Here is a 20723-nt window from a genome sequence, read left to right on the forward strand (position 1 = left end):
AGATTAAAAAAAAAAACATTTGGGGAGGGGGTGCTGTTGGAAGGGGGGCGGGATAATTATATGGCATATTATGGTGTCCCTCTTTAAGGAACTTCAAATATGTAAATAAACACCAACGCATCCCCACTGGGGAGTCAGCCCACAATCTCTCCATGGTGCACCTACTCTATTTGAGGGGAAAAAAAGAAACAGCTTGCCAGAATGACAAGAAATTTCAATTGTTCCATGAGCAGTGGGCTTATTTCTTCACCACTTAAACTGCCCACTTTGTCCAATTCTCCCTAATACGAAGCACTCATATGATCTCAGCAGCTAAGACCAAATGCTTAACAAGCTGAGAGAGAGCCCTAAAGGAAAAAAAAAAGCAGCTCGACAGATTCAGATGTTCTGGTATCAAACCTAAAACTATATAGTAGAAGCAATTAAATAAATTGTGCGTGTGTAAAAATTTACAATACATTACGATACTATTCAATCAAATTTAATTGACACAGCTTTTTTTGCAGTGGATGCGTGTTTGAAGAGGGCTGTCAAACTTTTCACAAGGTTACAAATGTGACCCGCCTTTGTGCCTCTATATAGGAGGCTAGGACCGAGTCAGGGGTTCCATCACACCTTTAACCTGCTCCTCCTTGGTTTGCATATGCATTGAAAACCAGAATCAAGGCAATAATAACAAAAAAACAGCTTCCCCATCAATGGCTACCATTCCAAGTCACTAGTAAGTGAAATGCAGTGGTAAAACTTAATTTTCTTGTGACTAAACCGTTCTTCACATAACCTGATGCTGCTAACTCCATGAGCTATTGGAATTACTCATTGATCATTACTCATTAATCATTGAACAAGTAACAGAAATAAAGAAGAAAAACACTTACCAGGTGTATTGGAACATACTTGAGCTTTGTCCAGTGAATCTGCAATAAATGGACAAAGACAAAAAATGAAGTAAGCTTAGGCACAACAAACAATGGTTAGCCACTGAAATTGCTATGGTAACTAATGGCTGAAAGGCAAACTAGTAACAGTATTGCCTTAATTCCGCCTTTGGAAAAATAAAAAGGAGGCACAGGTGTCGACAGCACACCTGCTCCCTCACCAAAACTTACACAACTATAGATGGGAACTTAATTTTTAACTAATGCAGTGTTGCAACGTGTTTTCATAGTGCAGAGGTCTGACATGTCCAGATGAAATAACTTTTTGCATGTTTTTAATGTGCAGGGGACGAAAAGATGGAAAATGCCCCTGCTTGTGAAGTCGCTCTATGGAGGAGTAGTGAGGTAATAAAGAAAAAATGAAAATAAAAATAATGCTTATTTCAGATACTGTATGAAATGGAAAGATGCTAGGTGCATTTGTAGCACTGGGGGAGGAGGGGGGGGGGTGGCAGAGAAAATGCAAAACACAAAAAGGCAGCCCAAATATCAGCTGCTGCAAAAAAAAAAAAAAAAAAAAAGAAAAGAAAAAAAGAAAGGGACGAGAGAGATCACACGCACACACAGAAAATGAGACCAACGCCCATGTTGTGCTGGAAGATGCGAGCTTGTTTCACGGCCTCACTCGTTAACTTACTTAAATATGTTCGTTTCGTGGCTACATTTCTATTCCCCAAAGATACTTAAAAAAATGCTCTTTTCATGTAAAATGTGCTTGAACACACCAAGCATGCTCTCCAATTTATCACCAGGGTGTACATCTGACAAGAAACTGCATACCACAGAGCAGACACGGATGACAGGAGAAAAACATGCACTTTGTATTTTGCATGTTGGCTGCTTCAGTTGCATTCTTATGCCAACCCTTTCTTTCTTCGACTTGTTTTTTTTTTTTTTTTTCCTTTTGATTAGATTCCCGGCACTCGGCTCTCACGTGCACTTCCAGGTGTGCCTGTGAAATATGTGCACGAGACTGCAGGTTCAAAACGACCCAAAAATTACCGCCGCCTGAAGCCTGAAGTTGTTCCACAAAGCTGCCGCGTTGCTCTGCTATGAGCTCCGAGGTATTACAGAGCAACATGGTTATCATGAAGCCAGACAAAGCAAACTGTGTCTTACACGGAATGCTCACATCTGTACTGATCAATGTATCGCATTGCACTAAAATGAACAGAGGCTCAATCGAACACTTGAGAGCACGGGGCCTAATTCAAAGCTTGACTGCTTTCATCATTACTCCTGTCATCAAACAACAATTCATACCACATGACGGGAAGAACTGTATACGTCTGTGCCACTACCAGCAACTGCTTAATTAAACAAACATTCTTTTTAAGGTGTTCCTTAACTAGCTCTGCCTGCTACCTTTGCACACACCACGCCTGGCTTCCTGGCTTTGTTCTCTCATGAAAAATGACTCCGACGAATGCCCACAAGTGCTCAGAGAGTGAAAAACATTTTTTCACCAAACAAAAAATAATCTGAGAAATAGTTGTTTCTCTTTAATGCCATGCTTAAGCAAGGTTTTTATTCCTTAATCATTTTAAGTGTAATTATTATTTCCTCAATAAGTAGTGACATCTGTCCTTTGCAACAAGAAGTAGAGGAGCACACGGCAGGTTTTGTGTGCATCCAATTTATTTCTCAGTATTGCTACTTTTCATCCATGTTAAGAGAACAACGAGCCCTCGCAGAAGCTACAACTGAAATCTTTTTGGAGGCGTAACAGATTACAAACGATAGCACAGTTCAGTAACCTAGATATAGACACCTTTATATGCTGCCATTCCTTTCTGTTTCTCACATATTACATCACGATTTGAGAGCTCAAACAGCAACAGGTCGATGTCATTACAACATACAAAGGTTTGATACAAGTGCAGAAAAAGGACAACTTGGCAGTGTGCTTTGTTTGAAAAGCTGGTGGGCGTGCGATGGCAAGTACAAAATTGGACTAAAGCCTAGAGAGCAGATGACCAATACCAACTAATTTATTTCGGGACTCACCTGTACACTTAAGCCTGCCCAGGTGAGAAAAAGAAACACATTAATGACTGTATCTCTGGCTTCACAAATACCTGCACAACATTTTTTATGGCCTGTGCCAGACGAACCCCAAACAGTTCCCAAGTTGCTCAACGCAACGCTCTCTTAATATTCATCCTTTTTTAAACTCCTCACTTATGCTAATGTGCGGGCAGGCGTGCCACATGCATTTGTCCCTATGTGTGAACAATTAAAGTTCCTTAGCACTATCAACCACACATCCAAAAGTGTCGCTTGTATTCGAGAACGCTGAGGAGTGAGGCATTTCGTAAGCAACAACTGCTACACACTATGCACAAGACCAGTGCGAGTGAAAGAAGAGCTAAGCTAGCTTGAAGCAACATAAAACTCAGTGCATACGGTACCTTTTGCGCCAACGTCATGTATCCAATGAAACAAAAGCTTGTGCAAGAATTGTATAACCTGTGGTACCCTACTGGCCTGCAACAGTCTTGCCCCCACTTTATTTATTTATTTATTAATTTTTTTTTGCGCACAGAAATTAGAGGTGCATTAATGAAAACAGAGTCTAAATTATGAGAATTCAGAACATTAACCAGTTTTGTTCACTTGAACACTCTAAAGGTGTGAAAACATGGCTCTTGACTCCATATGAAATTTGACCCTAACACATTTTGCCCCTAAAAGATGGGATGAGGGTGTTCAGAAATAACAATGCATCAGCTTCATAGGCCATCAAATATAAGAGGATCTGCAGGCACCACCCAGTGGTATCAAGGCTGAACTAAAATATTTTTCTTATTAAGTGTGCTCTTATTATGTGTACATAATACAAGTCAGGTGCTGGCCAAAGCAAGAGGAGAACTTTTTCAAGTTTTTTTTTCCTATATTTATTTTACTCAAACATCTCCCTATTGCCAAGATTGCCAAGACAGATATTACAGTAGAGGGGCACATGCATAATAAACAAGGGCTGGAATTTCTTCAAGATCGCAGTACAAGAACAATACAGCACAATGGTAACAGGGACAAAAAAAAAAAAAAAAAAAAAAAAAAAAAAAAAAAAAAAAAAACATATACAAACACATGCACTAACTAACAACACTGTTTATTGCCTTGAACTGGACTTTAAAGCCACCAGTCCCAAGGTAATGGAAGGAACAGCAACCGGGGACAACAACTCTCACAACCATTGCATGATTACCACGTTGTTCCAGCCCCTTCCCTCTAATCTAACAACTCTTTTCACACAGCCCGCTGCCCGTGCAGCTGAGTGAAAAAGTGGTTTTTAAGCACAAACGAACATTTTAAATACTCGAGGGAAGGGGCTGCAGCAACAAAATAATTGTTCCACGGTTGCACGAGTTGTTGTTTCCTGCTGCTTTTCACTGTACTATCCTGGGATTAGTGGCTCTATATAGGCCAGTTCAAGTCAATAAACGGTGTTAGTGCCATGCTTGTGTCCGTCCTTCTTGTCCCTATTACTATTGCGCTGTATTCCTCTGTATCATGAACCTACTATTCAGCCACTATCTATTGGGCAAGATCGCAGTACCTGAAAACACAAGGCATTAGCTGAACAGGGACCTACACAAGCAACGCACAACAAAGCTTTAGGGCCACAATGGTTAACACAGAAAATATAATGAAATGCACACGAGGAAAATAAGCTAAGCACACAATTGAAAGTACTGCTCGCTGGCGGTTGGTTTGGTTGCTGGCATACGAGGCAGCTTTATGTCTCTCTGACACTCTTACATTAAGCTGAGCCAAAGTCAGCTTCAAAAAAAAAAAATTGAGACACCTAAGCTCGGCCTTGAGAGTATGACGTGGTAGCATAGGCTACCAGCCCACATATAAAGCCCCACTTTAATCAAGCTGTAATAACATGCCTGCGTGGCCTAGGGATGATGCGAATGAAAGGGTCTTTGCAGGCTGATTGTGATGTGAAAGGAGGGACCCAGTTGGCAGATCCAGCCAAACGTAATGTCAGGCAACCCTACATTCAGTTAGCGCACGATGATGTCAGCTGCCAGCTATCGCCTGGCACCGCCATGCTCACAATTTTTTGGTCATAATGCCAACGCCAGATTTTTGGTGAATGGGGCCTTTAATGCTACTGAATTAAAACCAAATGCAAAAAGCACAGCAGATGCCCACAGATACATAATGCACCCAATTGTCGAAAGTGGCAAGATAGCAAAAAATCAGAGCAGTAAGCAGCAGACTCACCTTTAGGGTGAGATAGTTGCAGACAGCCCGAGTCAGGCAGAGCCAGGTGGGGAGCTCGAGGAGCTCTGTGAGCACCTGCTCATCCAGCTCCAAGTGCCTCAGCTCACAGTGGCCCCGTAGTGTGCTCAGCTGGATCTTGTCTAGAGACAGGTTCTTGGTAAACCTGAGGAAAAAGAGAGGACAGGTCAGGTATGTCACTCACAGGGATCATAGTAGGAACATAGGCAGTGCTGGATACGTCTTGAACCTTTCAGCCTGCCACTCGTCGGTAGGACAAACCACAAACATACTCGCGTGAAAGTAAAATGAGAGCTAGCCATGCTGAAGTCATCAATGTGTGGCACTAGGTAGCTTTGGTAGGCCTCTACAAGCTTGCACACGGTATGTCTCACTGCTGTAGCAGTTCATAAGAACATTACTGCATGGGTGAAGGAGAAAATGACAGCATATGCAAAACAGAAACCGTCCAGTTGGAATGGTAGAGTAATGTAAAGTAGGGGTAGGTTTAATGGCAGCATCCAAGAAACGCAGAGCATCACCAGCTATGACAGCTGCTTAATATGCGCAAACTGCTGCAGCAACCCTAATCAACAGCTATAACTTCAAACTGCCACCAAATTTTGGGGTGAAATGTTGCTTACTCACTAATCCACACCATATATTGTGCATTAATGTTATGCAAGTAGCAATTAGACCCCTGTCAAAACGTTTTGTTTGCTGCCCTTGGCACTAAGCACCCTTCAATTCTTAGACCAGGTTTGCACGATGAGTTTCCCTCTTTTGTGCACCTTTCCTAAAGCATGTGTGGACCAACAAATAAGCGAGAAAATTTCAGCAAAATGAAAGCTGCCAAAACCAGTCAGCCAAATGTTGCAGTAAGGTGAAGCCACTGGAATGCACCTGTTCTTTCAGAGCACAGCTATGCACAGAATGCCTCACAACTGCTCAATTGTTTCATTAACTCAAGCCATGCATAGCGTCTGTTAGGATGTTTCCGAGAGGAGGTCAGTTCTATTCAACTGTAACGAGTACCGCTCAAAGTGTAAAAAGGTACAGCTTCACAGGCATTTTTTCAAAGAAGAAGAAAGTTTGTTTATTCACAAAAACAAGTATTACAAAATTTATGCAGAAGGAGGTCCCAGAGCTCAAGGCTGTATTGGGACCTCCTGTAGATGAATATATAAACTTATGAACAATATATATGAGAGACAATTTACCTGAGATAAAAACTGAGATTTGAATAATTACATCAGTCTCTCAACATGTAATGCTAGCATGATGCTAGAGCCAGTGACAATGTTGGCCGTGCTAGATTGAACCCAATGGTGGAAAACGATTTCAGTGGTTTGTGAAATGAAAGTTCAGTTGTGCACGGTACCTTCCGTCTGATTCACAACACAGCCTAATATTCAGGGGTGGCCGGAAGTGCTTAAACTTCCTTCAAGCAATGTTGTCTTGCAAGGTTAAGTATTTTCTAAATCAAAGTAAACGAATTGATAGTTCACCCATCATTTTGCTTATTTAAAGCATTAAAGGTGCCAATCTCAACTGGAAAGTGTGCTGCAGATATATGAGAATGTCACATATTTATTCGAGAAGGCACTTTCCCCTGAGGAGCTTTGGTTTCCCTCCTCTGAATCAGATGCTCACTTGCTGTCAATGTGAAGCATACTAGGAAATAAGAGGCCAGTCAGTGGGAAAGCCCTTTGAACAAGAGCACAGAAAAGCTTGATATCTTGCATATCATTCTGCCCTGCTCTTCAAAATATGGGGCGGAAGGGTACATACATCCATAAAAGTAAAGACATCTGCGACATCAGCCAAGAGACAACTGAAAGCAGTGATATTTCACTGCCTGCCACCCTCACAGAATTGAAGCCTGTGCTGTTCTGCCGTTTCCTCTGTGGATCTGAAGTGCTGCCCGCAAGCCAGAATGCTTCCAGCACACAGGAAACGTGGGCCACAATGATAAAGCTGGGTTGGTTTGGTCTATGGGGTGTAAAGTCCCAGAGCATTAACTAAGGCTATGGAGACGCTGCAGTGGAGGGCTCTGGATTAACTCAGAATAACTAAGAGAATTTAGACCACCTGAAGTTCTTTAACATGCACGAGACACTGCACAGCATACAAGCAACTTGCATGTCGCCTTCAACAAAATTTGGCCACCACTGTATATCCCCCATGGCCTCATGGCATCGAACGTGTGCTTTTATGAGCCTCCACCGAAGTTTCAATTGCCTAACAACACATGTTCTTGTTTGGTGTAATTGAATTTCCACTGCCTATGTCACCATCATAAGGAGATGTCACAATATCCAACAAAGAATCCACACTGGCATCACAGTCGCTGTTTTCCTTGAGGAAGTTTTTGGTTTACCTGTCTGTCTCACACCACTTTTGAGCATCCATGCAAAAACTGATGTTTCCTGTCCAAATGAGTAGATTACCCTACCAATCATTGCAAGCAATCAGACTGGCACTCATTCAGAGAAAGTTCATTATATTTCAAAGTGTGACGACAGCTAGATGAATCACTGCATCCTCCATGGTGTTCACAAAAGCTGAGTAGTATTTTTCATACTGGCTCCTTAGAAAACTATCACCAGGAGTGTGTATCTACATGATTTTTGTACTGTAGGTACATACACAAATAAAAATGATGTCTTGGTAATGGCATTTTTTACTCTCTCTTAAAGAAGCGTAGACACCAAATTTTGGTGTCATTTTTTCATCTCTTTAATGATACACAAGATATTACTGTACGTGGATCACCATGTGCTTTTCGCCTACGGCTGCTATATATTTATCATTAAATTTTTTTTTCTCACCTGCTTCAGTTTCGGTTTCAACCACTTCTCCACTCGTGATTCCTATTCTTGAAGCAGGCTAGCTTAAGTCGGTGAATTAAAATGATAAAGGAGCAATTATAAGTTTTTTCTCCTTCATGCGACCTGAGCTTAACGCTGAGATTGTAGCTATTGCTCGAGTCTTGAAACCGGAACAAGTGAAATTCGATTACAGATTATTCAGCTGCTGTAAGCAACTAGCACGTGGTCTTCCATATTCAGTATGTCTTATGCATTATTACACAAGAAACAAAAATGAGGTACCTCTACTCTTTAGGATGCAGTGCGCTATCCTAAATTATTTGATTAGCAAAACAGCTTGCATTGCATTCTACAGAAAACACAAAACAAAGCCTGGCTGATATCAACCCTTTCCTGGTAGAAGTGTGGGCTAGTTGGTGTTGCTTATATAATGATGTGTACTACAGAAGGGAAACAGTGCAGAAGAGAAAGCAACATCGGTGTTCCTCATTCTTTTTCACCATTTCTCTCATGCTGTACATCTTTTACAATATACCATTTCACTCTAGAGCATTGCTTGGCATGAATACTTGCAATACCGCGTCAACGAACATCCCACAGAATGGAAGAATGGACGATTAGTTTATGTTGTTGAGTTCCACCATGTTGGGAAAGAATTCAGCAATGACAAAACTAAAACTAAAGAATGACGGGTGATTAAGAGCATGGTAAGATCAAATTCCAATCGGGCACGGTAGCACTTCAGTTTTAATGCAACAGCATTAAAGACTCTTGTCCTAAAAAAATTCAGCGCTGGCACTGCTGTGCCATGAGTGAAAAATCATGGGCATGGGTCTGACAGCTGGTAGCCAACAGGCGACATGGCCGTGCACTGAGTAGTTGGGTGGCGTAACATCACGAGGCCACATGAAATGGCCAAGCTGGCATGCGCTGTTAATTCAGGTTTTGCCACTGGGATGGGAGGGGAAATCGGAATCCAGCCATGCAGAACGCCTGGATCCAGATTTAGACACGCTGTCCTTAAGACAGCAGTCACATTCGTGCGACTCGGTTAAAGCGGGAATTTGGATCTGTTGGTTGCTCTTTCACATAATACGTCATCTTACAGCTGCATGCTAGTGAGAATGTTCATGATTATACAGGTGCAAATAAAAAATTTCTAATTAAGCAAATAGAAAACTACATGTATACGAAAGAAAATTGAGGCTCGGTTTTCAAGGTCAAGCAGATTTCAGACAAATATTGCCAAAATTGGGTAATCAGGGGCCTAAGTGGTAGCACGCTGTAAAATCTTGGGGCCACTTAAAACACTTTAAGATGGCAATGCGAGAGTGGTGTGCTCTGCATCCATTGCACATGGATGGAAGTTGGCGAAGATGGCGTGCGAAGCTGATCTGTATGTGCCGCTGTGGGTTCCAAAGCCATTTGCGGCCAGGAAGTGTTTTTAGTTTCACCCGAATTAATACTTTCCAACTATTACCTACCATAAGGACCCAAAAAACATCAGCAAGATTGGCAATGCAGGTTTTAACAGCCTGCCAGCTATCACCAGAAACTACTGCCTACCATAAGCTGAGGACCAGACAAACAAAAAAAATTGTTGAATGCAAGGTTCTCACTGCTTGCCAACTACAGCTTACAATGAACAGACAGATCACAATGAAATCTAGTATTTATTTATTTATTCAACACTGCAGGCCTTTAGGGCTCAAGCAGGAGGGGCATACGAAATAACATCAGTGTACAGAATGAAGAAAATAATTTCAAAACATTTAATCTTTCTATGAATACAGGCTATCTATGAATGCAGGCTCTGGTTTATTGTAGATGAAGTTAGTGCAAAGACTTTCAAGAAGACAAGGAAGATACACATACGACGAAAGACGGGCAATACTATTAACTGTTTGTTGGGGCATGACAGAGGGACTATAAAGGCAACTAAGAGCATGCGCAAAGATGCGGGCACTGCATGCAAACGTATTATGCAACCACTATGCAATTCGGATAAAAACGAGTTAAATAAACACATTCAGCGTCACAATTCTGCAGAGAAGCGTTACTCGCACAGCAATAAGGTAGCTTTCTGACATAGGCCTTTAGGACAAGCCAAGCTTTTACATTGGCGATCCTGCTTAAAGTTTCTTCCAACCATGCTCTACACGAGCTAAAACGGTCAGAAACATACCACACAAGATTCAAGGTTCTGTCATTAATGCAGAGGTCAGTTTGGCCTGTCATATCAAGTCCCACATGAAAGCAGTATGCTGTATATCACTCTCAGAGTGCAGTTGACATAGGAGATGCCATGTCTCTTTCTTTTATCGTGAAAGCAATACTACTCGCACTTTCAAGCCTTCGCGTGACCCGGCCGCAGCTACGTCTTACCCACGTGACACTGTGACGTCACACCCCATGTGACACATGGGTTGACAGGAGCTGCCAACTTGGGTCGCTCGTTTCACATGGGACGGTTATGTCAGAATCAGCCTGCTAGGACCCTGGCATTCATGTTACCCCTATAAACCACTAAGGCACATTCATATGGGTTGGTTAAAGCGGGGCTTTATAAGTGGGCTGAGGAAGAAGAAAAAGAGAAGAAGACCGTTTGGTCACCCGCAGCTAATGCTTTCACTCAATATTTGGTTCAGCAGCGTTGAACCCTTGTAATTTTTTTTTTTTGGTGACCGGCAGGCACTATGTACCTTCAGGATTTTCAGCCCGCACCAAGTTGTCAAAGCTTTGCCATCACATTTTTGGCGTTTACGAGGAGGGCTGGAAAAGGAGGCATGGCATCTCCTATGTCAACTGCACCACAGGAGTGGCATACAGCATACCACTTTCATGCGGGGCTCGATATGTAGGCTAAGCTGGTCGCTGCATCAGTGATCGGCTATGTGGGCCCGCAAAAAAATAGAGAAGCACGACAAAACCTCGAATCTTGTGCAACTTGTTTCTGCCTATGTTAGCACGAGTAGGGCATGGTTTGAGGAAACTAAGATTTTAGGCAGGAGCGCTACCGTAGAAGCTCGGCTTGTCCTAAAGGTCTTCTATGTCAGAAAGCTATCTGATCACTGCACGAGTGACACTTCTTTGAGATTTCTGACGCTAAATGCATTTTTCTTACCTCGCTTTTATGTTATTCGTACAGCACTCACGTAATGTGTTTGCCTGCAGTGCCTGGCATCTGCGCATGCTCATAGTTGCCTGCATATTCCCTCTGTCAAATCCCAATAAACAGCTGGTAGTAGCACCTGTGTTTCGTCATGTGTGTACCTTTCCTGTCTTTGTCAAAGTCTCTGCACTAACCTCATCTACGACATGTAGAACCAACTGCCTGATAACACACACTTTTAGGACAAGTATAGTAATGCATTAAAAAAAAGCATGAGCATAGCTGAAAGAATGTGTGTGAACATAGGCTCTCTTTCATCCTCGTAGGAAGAGCAACAAAAGTTGGGTGGCCTTGGTTGCTGCACAAAATTAGGCATGCGATGCTCTTTGGCCCCTAAATGCCCACCAGCTGGCAACAAAGAAGTTTAAAAAAAAAATCCTGACCTTCCTGCATATCATCCTTACTACCTGTTTAATTTTCCAAAAGTTAAATATGTTTAAAATTGTTTAAAAGCAACGTCACAAAACACGGCCATAAAAATTTTCCAATTTCTGTAACATACTAAGATCATTTTTCAGGCACTTAAAGAACTGTGCACACATTTTAGGTGTATGTAATAAATCAACAAAAAAATAAGCATCCCTCCATAGTCTGCTAACACAGCAATAGTACTTTACATCTGGAAAACTGCCAGCTGTTTTGCCCACAGGGTTAGGCTTTGCCATACGGATTCTCAGAGCAGGCATCCTGCACCTGTGGTAGCCGTCATTTCACTAAAGCACTATGTACCGAAGTGTCACTGCCACAATACAGTAAAAATTTAACACAGTTCAAAAATCACAAAGACAAAATGGTCATATCCGTACAGTTCATACTGTACATACCATGCTGGGTATTTTAGGATTAAACGCCGCGGACAGGTTGAAGTTGGCCCAACAGTTTCATCACCATGAGCCTAACCACGTCTACTGCAGGGCAAGGGCCTCTCCAATATCTCTCCAATTAAAACCTGTCCTGTGCCAGCTGCATCCATGTGATTCCGGCAAACTTCCCAATCACATCCGCCCACTTGACTTTCCACTGCATGCCGCTATGCTTGCTTTCTCGAATCCGGTCTGTTACACTCAACAAACACCCACTATCCTTCCTTTGCATTGCATGCCTCACCTATTTTTCTTCTCGATTTCGAGCACTATTATTAACTTACGTCTGTCCCCAACCAACTCTGCTAGCTACCTGTCTCTTAATGTCACACCTGTCGTTTTCTGCCCCATATTACCATGCTCAAATGAAACAGAGGATCTCACTAGAAGCAAAGCTTTTATGAGCTGGAAGAGGGTAAAAAGGACAAAATACACGATGAGCTGGGCTCGTAGGGAGCTAGAAACAACATTTGGGTTATGATTAGTCTGGCTTGTCCAAACATTTCTGCTAAAAGGCTAATACACCTGCCTCATGTTCTCAAACATCAACACAGTAAAAAAAAACAATATAATAAGATTTTTGCCATGAATAAAGATTGGATGGAGTTGCTCTCAGTGTATGTTGACCTGATTCAGCAGTTCTGTGTTGTGTTGGATTTTATGGCACATAGGCAGCTAAGGCCGTCATGTGCCAAATGCAAGGTTTACATATGTGTTTTGTAAGGTGAAGTTAAAATACTAATTTAAAGCGCTGCAGTAAGTTTAAGACATTTGCATCTTTCAAGAAATCAACCAGAGAAGTTGTTTTAACTAGTTAAAATTTTAGTTAATTGTCCTTGTGTTTTTGCCATTACTACATTATGGGTCATGCCCCCTACTAAAGGTTTTGCTGCATTTTTGGGGTGTAGTGATGTAAGTATGCTGAGGGAGTCTGTATAAATTATGTTTCCAATGATGTTTTTGATTATATTTTCTATTGCTAGGGATATCGCAAAACAGTTGGCGGTAAATATTGAGGCACACAGAGGCAACTTTACTATTTTTTTCCCATTTGTCTTCTATTACAGCACTGCCAACATAAAGTGTTGTTTTGGAACCATCTGTATAAAATGCTGCGTGATCATTGTATTTCTCATTTAGTGCTAAGAACTCTTATATAATGTTTTCGTGCAGTGTTTGTGCTTTGTGAAAGTGTGTTAATGAGAGGTCAAATAAGGAAGGGAATTTGCACCAAGGTGGCAGTGGGTCAGGTTTGTGTGCAATATCACAGTATGCTCAGTTCCCGGTACTGCTCTTCAAAACGGAGTATGAGGGGTCTGATGGCTTGGGGTTTATTGTTGAACAATGTTCTTGAGAGGCACACTGTAAGTATGGGATAACAGATGTGTTTCGGCAATGAGCTGATTTTCAGAACGTATGGGAACGTAAGGATGGTTTTTCTGCCTTGTAGTGGTGGCTTATTTGTTTCTACATACAGACTTGTTACAGGCAACACCCTGTATGCACCAGTCGAAAGACGCAGACCTAGGTAGTGGACTGGGTCTAATTGTTTCAGGTATGAGGGTCTTGTAGACCCGTACACTCTGCAACCGTAGTTTAAGCTCGAACATACAACTGTGCGATAAATCTGCAGAAGGCACATCCTGTCAGACCCCCAGTATTTATGTGACAGCGCTTTAAGTATGTTCAAAGATTGGGAAGCTATCTTTTTGAGTATGTTTGTGTGGGGGAGGAATGTCCGCTTTCTGCAGAAAGTAATGCCTAGAAATTACTGGTACAGCAACATCATTGAGGTAGACTGTGGGATCCACTTCCAAGTCTAAGTGAGAATAAAATGACTACTGACTTCTGTGTCGAGAACCTGGAACAATTTCCATCTGCCCATGTCGCTAGTTTATTTACTGTTGACTAAATTTGCCTCTCGCATGTTGATATATTAGAGGATGTACACACTATTTGCAGGTCATCAACATAGATTGAATACATGATGGTCGCTGGGATTATTTTAGTTAGAGTTCATTTTTACTATTAACAGCATTCTACTTAAGATGCACCCCTGAGGCACACCATTCTCTTGAGTGAAATGTCTTGAGAGCGTGACACCAAGACAAACTTGAAATGAACGATTGGACATAAACTCTTTAAAGCCTTTTAACATTCTGCCACGGAAGCCAAGGTCTCCCAGGCCACGTAGGATTCAAAACCTCCGCGTCGTGTCATAAACCCTTTCTAAAAAGAAAAGAAAAGAAAAGAAAAAAAAAATGCCAAGGCAGTATAGTCTGTGTATAAACGCTTCTTATACTGTATTTTCAAAGCGCACAAGATGGTAAGTTGTTGACCATTCCTTTTTAAATCCATATTGGCTGGTGTCAAGAAGTTTGCGAGAGTTAAGTGTAAACATGAGCATAATATTTAGAACACTTTGAAAGGATTTAGCGAGACAACTCGTCAGTGCTATGGTTCTATAACTGCTTGGAGATGTTGGTGGCTTTCCATGTTTCAGTAAAGGAACAATAATGGCTTTCTTCCAGGCCTACAGTATTTCTCCTGACATCCATACTCTATTAATAAAGTTTTAACAGTGCCTCAACTGCAGATTCAGAGAGATGAGCTAGCATTTGACAGTGTATTTCATCTGGGCCTGGTGCTGTATGTTTACCAGTAGAAAGAACTACACTTATTTCTTGTAGTGCAAAGGGACTGTTGTATGCCTCTTGAACGTTGCCAGCTGTAAGTAATTTTTGTCTTTCCGCTTAGCTTTTATACTTTAAAAATGATTCTGGATGGTGTGATGAGTCAGATACCATAAAAAAATGTTCACTTGAAATGCCTGCTTGCTCTTTAATGCCCATTTGGACATTTGGGTCTGTAAGGAAAGGAACTGTAAATGAAGAGTACCTACCCTTTAGTCTGTTTACTTTTTGCCACATGCTTTTAGATGCTATCTGACTGTAGCTCTGATAACTCTCTCCATGGCCATCATCTCTGTTTTGTTTTCCCTCTGACCATTTGGTAGAAACTGTTAGCCTTGACAAGAAGAGAGATGCCATTCATCATATCAACATCCTCCAAAAGACTAATGGCTGCCTCCCACAAAAATCTGAGCCTTTTTTTTTCCAGTCTTCCTTGGACAAGCTTTCAGCGCCTTCACTTCAGACCTACTTACCAGCTTTCCAGCACACCTACTTGCCAGGGGTTCAATGTTTGGCTCACATCTGTTGCAAGCAGCAAGTGGCCTTGCCCCAGATATGTAAATGGGTAAACTCCATCATTTGAAAATAACCCCGCCGTAGTGGTGCAGCGGTTACAGTGCTCGACTACTGTTCCCAAGGATGCGGGATCGAATCCTGGCCTCGACGGCCGCTTTTCGGTGGAGGCGAAAAGCAAAGCACCCGTGTGCTGTGTGATGTCAGTGCACGTTACAAGAACCCCAGGTGGTCGAAATTTCCAGAGCCCTCCACTACGGCGTCTCTCATAGCCCAAGTCGCTTCGGGACGTTAAACCCCACAAAAAAACCCGAACTATTTGAAAATAACAGCATTTGAAGTGTGTGAAGGCTGAGATATCTTTCGCAAAAAGGCGCACGTGTAACCTCATGAGAAAATCAGCAACTGTCTGCCAGGAAACCCATAACAACTGAACAGCCGACTGAAGATGATATGAAGAATTCATGAAAGTACCCTCGAATACCAAGTAAAGGCTCTGTGCTAACACAAGTGAATTGTCTTTTGTGAGTAAGCTGGGTTAGAAAGGAATGTGTTGGTAGCAGTAAAATATTTTTTCTTTAGTCATTCAAGTTCTGTGAATGAGGATAGAATAAGCCAACTGGGAGCCCCTTCATTTCTTAAATAGAAATTTGTCCTCTTGCATCAGGAAAAACTTCCGCGTTATGCACGTCTCTCCAATACAAAGATGGCATAAAAGCACTTCCCTGAACCGTTCTTGTTGCATGCATGCCTTCCATTCTGCCACGATGGGCTTTATTAGCTGTAGCTTATTATTTTCTTCATTCTTCCATATAGTCTGCCAATTGGCCACTCAGTTTAATCCATACTAAATAGATGCAATCTTTGTAAGGAAACTCACTCGCACCACTTTGACCGGTTACTTCAACTGCAGGTACCATTCGGCCTCCCCCACTGTGATGCTACAATGCTGTGTGGCCTGTGGCTATCCCCATCTCATCGGAATGGCACTCTCTCCAACGTGTGAGCAGTGCTGGTGTGTTGAAATGATTTCGCATATATTTTGTGACTGCCCTCAGTTTGAGCGTGAGCGTGCCTTCCTGGCTGCTACACTTCGCCGCTTGGACTCTCGCCCTCTTACAGAAGCTAAAAGACTCTAGGCCCTTGGATGACTTCATCACAAAGAAAATTAGTGAAGGCACTCCTTAATGGGAAACTTCACCGGTTTTAGATTTCGCTGAGTTTTGAGAGGTTAAATGATTATGGCATGCAAGTTAGCTATGTGAAATATCTTGACGTTAGGATATTAAACAGTAGCGGAATGAGCGTTTAAAACCGCAACGGCTATCAGGCTTCTCTGCACAGCACCGCGAAGGGTGGGGGCACATGGTGATGTCATTGACGGTACCAGTACATTTTCTGCAAAGGAACGCTTGGTTTGCAGAAGTAAAAATAACGCTATTGAAAGGAAAGGTCTAGAAACGTTGTTTGGCGACAGAAAAGGCATCGCAGGATGTAGGCGAAGGTAACAAAAATAAGAAATGTTACTGTCCGTGACATCATCACCGAGCTTCTCCGCAATCCTTGAGTGCTGTGAGGAGAAGCTCAATATTTAATAGTCGATTCCGTGGTCAGTTTCAATGCTAGTGCAAGAACACTTTGCATGCATTACCTACAGCTTATATAGATTTGAATTCTTGAATATTGTGGAATTCTTGAAAAATAATGCAGCTGCCCTTTAAAATTGTGAAGGACTCTGCATTGAGTTCAAGACTTTGTACGCTCTTCACCCCCTTTCACTACAGATATCCCGAAATGCTATAGACTCCTTCCTTGGCATTCTCTTTTCTTTTTCTCCCTTTCTTCCCCTCCCCACGTGTAGCCTAGCCTACTGGACAGCGTCTTGTTAACCTCCTTGCCTTTCTATTCTATTTTCTCTTTCTCTCTTGTTGGAGGAGTGCATTTCCTTTATTTCCTTTTTCTCAGCTTGTGCAACACACAAATTGGCTCTCTCGTTATCATCTATCCTGACTTGGCTGTGGACCCAGCAGAATATTTTTGTGTTTCCTTGTGTTGTGGTTTTTTATATTGTGAATGATGCTTCCTACTAAAGGTATTACTGGATTTCTGAAATGTACCCCTGTAAGTAGATTCAGAGAATCAGTATTGATGACGCTGTTTTTCCACGTTCAGGTTTATTGTTCTGCCATTGTAGATTATTCTGCCAGCATAACATTGGGCAGTAAATATGGATACACAGTTTAGAATCCTACTTTTTCCCAGCTACTTTGCACAGCTGCACATTTAACATAGTTTCTTGTTTCTGAGTGATCGATGTAAAATTCTCTGCATTTTGGTGCAAGGTATTTTTGTAATGTGTGTTTGTCTAGTATTCTTTATACTTGGCACAGGGAAGGCTGTAAGGGTGTAATGAATTGTGTCTTGGGGTAACACTGGGAAGAGAATCTAGTATTCTTATTGGCATACACCTTGAAGCAGAGTAGCAAATCTCTGCTTGATTGGGGCTTATTATTAAGCCGTGTTTGGAGGTACCTAAAAGGTACCTCCAAACACGATAACTAAGGGTGTTTTGATAGGGACCTTAGTTTCAGCACGTATGCGCATGTAAGCACTGTCCTCCTGTCTCCAGTCGGCTAATTTGTTTCTGTACAAAGACTATTTATGGAAGATATTCTGTATTCAACAGTTGAGAGATGCAAGCCAAGGCTATGCACTCGGTTCAGTTGCTTTAGATATGATGGCATCGCAGAGACGTACTCGAACGGACAACAGTGTGGTAGATGCTTAATAGGCATGTTCTATCAGAACACCAGTGTTTGTGAGAAAGAATTAACTTTGAGTAGGTTAAGGAATTGAGGAACTGGTACTCGAAGAAATCAGATTTACATTACTTGGCTAATATTACAGACTCCAGCTCGTCGGATAAATAATTCCTCATGTGGACATCCTTTAAATTTAAGACTAAAAGAACTAGCAAGTATAATTCCTCACGTGGACATCCTTTAAATTTAAGACTAAAAGAACTAGCAAGTCCTTCTGAATTTGTGCGCCCTAGTTTGCAATGCCGGGCCAGGCTAAGCACAAAATTTGTTGAGAGTGAACTGGTGAATCTGACAACCACATAACACATGCATATTGGACACGCTTCTAAGACTGACAAAAATTTGAAAGATGCATTCATTTTGCTAAGCGGTATCATAAATAGAGTTTATATTTTGAGACAGCAATATTGGCTCGAACCTACAGTCCATATTATCTGCAACCTTACAGTTCATCGTCAATGAGAACAAATCGACATAAGACAAGAACAAATCCCAAAACAAATTATGTTTATGAACAAAGTCCATGCATGAATCCCTAGCTGGTTATGAAGTTTCAAGTTCACTGAATCTAAATAGCATGACAACGTCCTGTCAAAAACATGCACAGCCTCATCAGCCTATGCCACAGTGTCACTAGATGGCATAAGAGCGCACACATTAAATTGGTTGCTAGCATCATTAAGTGATAAGCAAAGTGTTGTAGTGGTACCAGTCTCAAGGTGAACTGTGATTTTCCAGTGAGCCTGTCAACAGTACCAAAGTGGTTAGTTTAAGTTCTTGTGAAAAACCAACATATGGTTACGGATGAAAAACGAAAGTACTACATATGTTTCCAATCAGACAGATGCTCAAGGGTTCACACACGTGCTCTTTCATATAGAGACCTGAATCGAATAAGTTAACTAGATATCTGTTCAAAAAGCGGGAACATGCTTGCTGAATTTTGCAAACTATGCAAAATGAGCAAGAGAGCTGCAGATTCAGCACACAGTACACATACGGGTGTAATTTGTAATGGACATGACTGCAAGGCAGCAAATGACATATTTAATAGGAATTAAGCTCCCTAACATTCATATACATGGTAAATGGCGGTTGGTTAGCATGTCCGCTAGATCAGGAAAGGTCCCCATGACCATCACAGAAGCACGGATCGTATATTGATTTTTTTCCTCGAGATGCCGTTTATGCGATGACCCATTTCCTGCAGACCGCCTGACGCACGTTCCCGCGTTTTGCGGATGACGCGCACTTGAATTGCCACTGGACAAATTGCATAACGCGAGGTACCAGACCGTGCTCTGAGCTGCGCGCTGAAAACGTGCGCCGATATCGTTACATGGATGCGGGACCGCGGCGTCGATTCATCTCTGAAGGAACAATGTGTCTCGCGCGCAGGCTGCTTCGCTACAACACTAGCAGCTGGCACCGCTACGGTTGCTCGAAAGAAACAATAGACAACGTTGCAGACTCGGTAGCTACTGCGTGCTACCGCGTGGGAGTGAAGCCAAAACCGTCATTTCCCAAATCCGTGCGCCGCGAACGCGTCCCGACGAAGCGACAGCTCGCAAAAGAGCAGTCCCCGAAGCAAGGCCAGCGCAACAGCGTTATTAACATCTAATTTCCTGCCTCTATACGTCAGCACCTGCGTGAGTCTAAAAATCCCTGCGTTTCCTACAAGGCAGCGGCGGCAGCAAACGGGCCTGTTACGAAAGCGGCGAGCAACGGTACCAAAAGCGCTTTGCGCTCGCTGGAAGGCGTGATTCGGATCCAGTTCTGTGTGACGCGCGGCATACATCCGCGACAAACGGAGCGAGACTAAACACATCAGTTGCACTTTCGCACGGAAGCACTATCGCGGAAATGTACGACTTTAGCTGTGAGAAGCTCCGAAATGAACTTCACTGTAGGCGCGATCACGCTGCGCTGTACTCACTTGGAGAGGTGCTTGAGAATTTGATTCTTTATGATGGACACCATCGCCGTGGCAGTCGAGGTAAACAAACGCCCCGCACAATTTTTTCTTGTATCCTCACAACTCCAGTCCGCACTATGCACAGCAGCAACGAGGTCGCTGCGAGAGCACGGCGCCTTTCATAGCTGCCGACGGCAGCTCAGGGCGACCACGGCAAGCGACGGCGAAACACCGGTCACCCTGTCTGTCCCGTCAGTTTCGCCCACGGGCGCAACGGGTGCGGATTGCATTGCTGGTCCGGTTCACGCCCGAGTGGGCCGGGCGCTCAGCTGATGGTGTCGACGGCGGGGTCAGTGAGCCCTGACGAGACCGCTGCCGCGACGACGGGCCAACCCGGGCAACGACACAGCGCCCGGAGATTTTCGACGAGCGGCACTTCGCAGCGCCATGGCTGTCACACTCGCTGGTGCGCGCTGCAACCGCTAGAACGACGACCACAGCTGTTCCTCTCGCTGCTATCGTTTCTCTGCCTTCAGCATGGATGAATGCAGATGGTGCAGGTCGCGATTAAGGGTGCTTTATAGTAGTATTATTATAGTATTATGGTAGTAGTAGTAAGGATATGGCTTGGAAAGAAAATGTAAGCACAAAAATTTTGTTTTCGTGGAAACTGCATTTTAAAAACGACACTACTATTAGCTTAGGACTTTTCCGAACATATTACAAGAGCCAAAAGATGG

At 42.7% G+C, this 20723-nt stretch overlaps 1 protein-coding gene across 1 annotated transcript in view; it reads right to left on the reverse strand.

Moving 5' to 3' along the window:
* Positions 1-20514, reverse strand: part of LOC146193405 (bridge-like lipid transfer protein family member 3A) — a 91195-nt gene extending 70681 nt beyond the window's left edge. Inside the window, exons 1-3 of the mRNA XM_084602749.1 lie at positions 20005-20514; positions 5178-5340; positions 879-917 (exon numbers count right to left, since the gene is read on the reverse strand). Of these exons, the coding sequence (XP_084458875.1) occupies positions 879-917; positions 5178-5340; positions 20005-20048 (246 nt within the window). The 5' untranslated portion in view covers positions 20049-20514. The remainder of the gene's footprint in view (positions 1-878; positions 918-5177; positions 5341-20004) is intronic.
* Between the last annotated feature and the right edge of the window lie 209 nt (positions 20515-20723).

This window comes from Amblyomma maculatum, chromosome 4, assembly GCF_055883805.1.
Source record: "Amblyomma maculatum isolate TAMU_Amacu chromosome 4, ASM5588380v1, whole genome shotgun sequence".
Lineage (NCBI taxonomy): Eukaryota > Metazoa > Arthropoda > Arachnida > Ixodida > Ixodidae > Amblyomma > Amblyomma maculatum.